Source organism: Haplochromis burtoni, unplaced genomic scaffold, assembly GCF_018398535.1.
Source record: "Haplochromis burtoni strain Fernald_Lab_line unplaced genomic scaffold, NCSU_Asbu1 Contig_4, whole genome shotgun sequence".
Lineage (NCBI taxonomy): Eukaryota > Metazoa > Chordata > Actinopteri > Cichliformes > Cichlidae > Haplochromis > Haplochromis burtoni.
Window position 1 is genome coordinate 5,526,711 of NW_024582365.1, and position 5,304 is coordinate 5,532,014.

The window sequence follows — 5,304 nt, forward strand, 5'->3', positions numbered from 1 at the left end:
CCCCCCTTTCCTTTTCTCCCTCCTTATTTCTTCCCACCCTATTTCACTTCTTCCTCTCTGTGCTCTGTTTAGATGAGTGGTTTTCCAAAGGTAAGAGTTTGCGTTTGGTGTTCTCACGAACCTGCGAAGCTGTCCATCCCTCTCATCACATTATTTTACTAATGCATATTGAAACACCTGGAGAAATAACGTTGAATTTACACGCATTCCACAGGCATGATCACACATAGCATTGCATGCTGATGGTGCTTGTTCCACTGGTTGCATGTTGGACCAGATAACAAGACTGAGAATATGAAAATGGTTATACCCCCCCTCCCAACATCACTATATCTGTCTTATCTGCTGTTTCTTTTTTTTTTCTGCAGGAAAGAAGGATGTAGATGATGGAAGTGCAGATATGGTTGATATTCCAAAGAGAACGACACCTGCCAGAGGTACTGTTTGTGTGTCTGCTTCTCTTTCAGATGATTTATAGTTGATCAGGGAGCTTGTGTTCATATAAAAGCATACAACTCTCTCTCTCTCTGCCAACTTTAGGTTATGAGCTTTTGTTCCAGCCTGAAGTGGTTCGTGTTTACACGTCACTGCTCAAAGAGAGCCAGAACCCATCGGTGCTCGAGGCTGCTGCCGGCGCCATCCAGAACCTGTGTGCTGGCCGGTGGACTGTTAGTATCATTTCTTATCAGTGATTCAGAGCTGGCTCTCTGCTATAAAAGGCTAATGTTTAATTTTGAACTTTAAAAGTGCATGAACCCTGAATAGTTGGGTCTGTCTTTGTTTTTATGTTATTAGATGACAACTAAAGTTGATCTGTTCTTTGTGCTTTTCATACAGTATGGTCGGTATATCAGGGCAAAGGTGCGTCATGAGCAGGGACTCCCCATGATGGCAGAACTGCTGGCTCATGGCAATGATCGTGTGGTCCGTGCAATGTCTGGAGCTTTGAGGAATCTTGCCATTGACAACCGAAACTGTGAACTGCTAGGTAAGATTGTTTCTTCTTAGCTGTTATCTATTATCTTAGCATCTGTGTCATTTTTTTTTTTCTTCTAAACATTCATTGCACTTGGGTTAAGAGTAAGAGTTTCTCTTGCAGGTTTGCATGCAGTGCCTCACCTTGTGGCCAACCTGCCTGGAGCCCAGAATCAGTCTGGGCGTAATCTATCCGAGGAGACAGTTGTGTCTGTACTGAGCACGCTCAGTGAGGTGCTAGGCAACAGATTGGAGCCAGCAAAGGTCCTTCGAGAGAAACGAGGCATCGAGAGCCTGGTGCTAATCAACAAAGATGGGTAAGTGTTCTCCGAGTGTAGAAAAGGTGCTTTGCGTGTGTGTGTGTGTGTGTGTGTGTGTGTGTTATATATATCAGAGATGATAACAGCTCAAACCCTTATCTCTGGTTATCTTTCAGCAAGCGCTCTGATCGCGAAGTGCGGGGGGCGAGCCAGGTCCTGCAGCTCGTCTGGGCTCACAAGGAACTGCGCCGACCTCTTGAGAAAGACGGCTGGAAGAAAACGGACTTCATGGTTAACATTAACCCAGGCACCACTACCACTAACGGCCCGAGCACTCGAGCTAACGGCACCTATGAAGACAGCACTACACCCCTCCTGGACAGAGGTGAGCAGGGAAAGTATTTACATTAAATTTTGCAGGAGGGTTATTTATGAAGAGTTTTACAGCTTAACTCATGAATTGTTTTTCTTTGTGTCAGGGGAAAAGAGGGACATGATTCCCCTGAATGACATTGGCCCTGGTTAGTAGATTTCTTTTGTTTTTGGGGGGTTTTGTTCTGCCTCAAGATTAAATCTTTAGCAAATTTTAACCTGTTTTCATCTTCCTTCAGAGGCCTACTCTACACTGGACCAGAAAGAAAGGAGACACACTCTGGATGAGACCACAGACACTTTACCGGTACTTCAAGTCACTGTTAACATGTTGGATTGCTGGCTTAATGACACTAATCCCTAACCTCCTGCACAGCTCTGAATATTTCCTGATTGTAACCTTTTAAAACCTCACGATTATTGACACACATTTTCTCACACTCATTTCCTGTCCGCCTTCTTTCTTTCTGTCTTTCTCGGCTCCTCTCTCAGCGAGGGGTGTATGGGGGCAGAAAGGGCTCCCTGCCTCTATTGGACTCCTACGATGGTTAGCCCTCCCCCATCCCCTCTACCCCCCTCTGCATGTAACAGCATGGTATGTCCAACTGACCTCTATTCCTGCATGAACTTTATGAACTCCTTTTTTTTTCTCTAATAACTGAAAACCTGAGTGAAACCTGGTCCAAGTCTGATTGTGAACTAAAACAGGCAGAGGTGTCGTTGTACTGATGCTTAAATATGAGATACCCTGATGTGTTGTGTATTCATGCTGGTATAGTATGCTGCTAGGTGTTCCTTGTGCATTGTCCTCTGTCATTGTAAATCCGAACCCCGGGCTGATCATTAAATAATAACATTTAGATCCTCAGAATAATAACTGTTTATGCATTAGTGTTGTCACAATATCACAGTTTTAAAAGTTACATACAGTCCTTTTAATACAAAACCAAAGTTCGGTGTCAGTTTTCTACCCGTTTGCTGTACATGATCTCATGGGACTGTTTGGTACAAATGGCATGAAACTTCAGGCCCATTTTGTACCTTATGCGTGCATTTATTTTGTTAAATGCCATACAAAAAAGTTACTGGTCACATTTGTTGTTCTTGGCAAGAAATGGCACATGAAAATCAAAACGATTCTGATGAAATTGATGATTCCCAAAGCAGTTTTGCTGTGACAGCTACTCTAATCTTTGTACCCCTCAAAGTCCTTTACAATCAGCTGCTGGAGTGGATTTAAGAATGTCGGGAAGTGTTAATGCTTTTGTCATGTTGTGAAATATTTGTCTGGTTTTTCGGAGATCCACTGTTGTGGGTTGTTATTTGTGTGTGAGAGCACACTCTTGTGGTTGTGTCGGCTACTACAATAACAGACACCCAAGAATAGAAATGGGTTTCATTGATTTCTTTGAGTTTGTGAGGAAAGTAGTGGCAAAAAGTGCTATTTCTTAACAGCTTTGTTTGGATTACTTTGTAAAATGTTCCTGACTGCATGACCAGAACGGTGAGGGTTTTAAATAAACATGTTTGACAGTTAAGACACGTAACAAATCACACACAGAGCAGCCAGGTCACTTGTTTAGAGTCGTTAATGGATGATTGACTTCAGCACAGACTTCAGTTTATTATGGAATAGTTTTATGTGCAGGGCAGCAGGCCAGGAACTAGAATCTAATTTAACTAAACTAAAGTGTGATGTGATTATAGTAGCCTCCTGTTGAAAGGTCGTTTACTGTGACAACACTAGTGTGTAGATTGCCATACTTATACCACACAAGTCTTTGTGTTGCCTCCTTGTTTGATGTCTAAATCAGCCACATATCTTTTGTACTTGTGTTTTTTTTTTTTTTTAATCATTGTGTTTTCGTCTCTTCCTCCAGAAAAACTGATAGTTTGCATCACCCAGACTGGGCCGTCCCTGCCCTACCACTGCTACTGAGGAGAGAAGATCCAGACTCTCCCTCTCCTCACCTCTTCCTTTCCCCGTTTCTCTCTCTTATCACCACACAAATGGGATCAAAACATGGGGGCGGGGGGGTTGGCATCCAAAGAAAGTGGTTGTGTTGCAGGCAAAGACTTTCAAGCAACACACACGTGCAAATTCAGTTGTAGCAGCAGAAATGTATTCCGTTTATAACTTATAATTATTCTGTAAAGGCAATCACCTTTGTTGACAATCATTTGATTCTGGTGTTGTCCTCTGGCTTGCTTTTTTTTTTTTTTTTTTTTCATGCTGTTAACTTTTTTTTCTCTTTTTTTTTTTTTTTCCTCTTGGCAATTTTATTGTCATGTTACAGCCACCTGACATTGGCCCTGATAAGTTTGTATTTAGACATTTAAGTAGGGTATATACTGTATATAAAAAGAAAAGGGGGGTGACTGCAGTAGTTTTGGCTCATTAATTTAATTAATGGGAGGTTGGGACACACCGACAGCCCGCCCTGTAGATTGAGAATGTTTATATAGGAGTTATTTTCCTGTCTAGAGTTATTTTCTCTCAGTTGGGATGACAAGAAAGGGCAGGTGTGTGTATATTTATCATACAGTAAACCTGTGGGTGTGTGTGTGTGCACGTGGAAAATGAATATGGACCTTTTGAATGATAGTGTGTTGATCCAGATGACACCACATGTTTTTCCATCAGTTATGCTTTTTTTTTTTTTTTTTTTTAATTGTGTGCTCCTCTTCCTGTGATGAAGCTGTTCTTGTTTTGTTCCCTTTTGTCCCTCCCCACATGGAACATTTAGGAGAATTTCAGCTGCTTTATTTTGGATTTTCCTGTTTGGGTTTAGCCAACTAAACCAGCCAACACTTCAGACCTGGTACTGAGATGAAGCTGTGAACAAACACTACTAAGCCACTAAAATATTTCGACATACAGCTTCAGAAGGCCCTTAACCATTCCTGTACACCTGCCTGTTCATCTTTTCTTTTTCTTTCTTTTTTTTTTCTTCTGGACCAGCTGAAGTGACTTTGGAAGAAATTTAAATATAAAATTCTGTAGCTGTTTTTTATACATGCTTGACTGTATTAAAACATTTGGGAGGCTTCTGTACTCAGAGGAGACTCGAGTTTTAACAGGTTGGGAGAGATACAGGTGTAATTTAAACTGGGAGGCTGGCAGAAGGCACATTTTGTTTTTGGGTTTGTTTTTTTTTTGTATTTCTTTGTGCGTCTGTTTCTTTTTATTTTCTGGAGGTTTATATGTATGGGAGTGGTGGATGAGAGCATTATGCAATTTGTTCTACTTTATAATTCCACTTTTACATCAGAGTTGCTTTAAAGGCAAAAGAGACCAATCATCTTTTTGTTTTTTACTCTTCACACACATAGTATATTTGTACTGTTGCCTATCCATGTAAAATTATGATGTACCATTCATTACCTGCCTTGGCTCTGAGAAGTTGCTTTCGTTTTTTCTTTTTTCAGTGACGTATGTAACTGGTTGTTTTTTATAAATAAAGATCTTTTCCTAGACAAGCTTTGGTAATGTGTGCTTGATGTGGCTGTGTGCTGATGTGAGGAAGGACTCCTGTATCGTGTGGATAAACATATCTAATTAAAGAGGGGAAATGCATCTGTGTAATTTCATCCCCTCACTCTTGTAAAGGCAAATGCTAATAGTTGGTGTGTTTGATATTCACTCCCTCACATCTTTAGATCGAATTAGTAGTGCTTTCAGTTGGGAAATGCTTTT

The 5,304-nt window shown here is 41.0% G+C and overlaps 1 protein-coding gene across 1 annotated transcript; it reads left to right on the plus strand.

Moving 5' to 3' along the window:
• Positions 1–6: 6 nt before the first annotated feature.
• Positions 7–5,087, plus strand: LOC102295504 (catenin delta-1). The gene is made up of 10 exons (XM_042221830.1): positions 7–90; positions 369–437; positions 541–668; positions 838–988; positions 1,100–1,292; positions 1,412–1,620; positions 1,715–1,756; positions 1,847–1,914; positions 2,100–2,154; positions 3,488–5,087. The coding sequence occupies exons 2-10, from the start codon at positions 401–403 to the stop codon at positions 3,544–3,546; spliced, it is 942 nt and encodes a 313-aa protein (XP_042077764.1). The 5' UTR covers positions 7–90; positions 369–400; the 3' UTR covers positions 3,547–5,087.
• Positions 5,088–5,304: the final 217 nt, after the last annotated feature.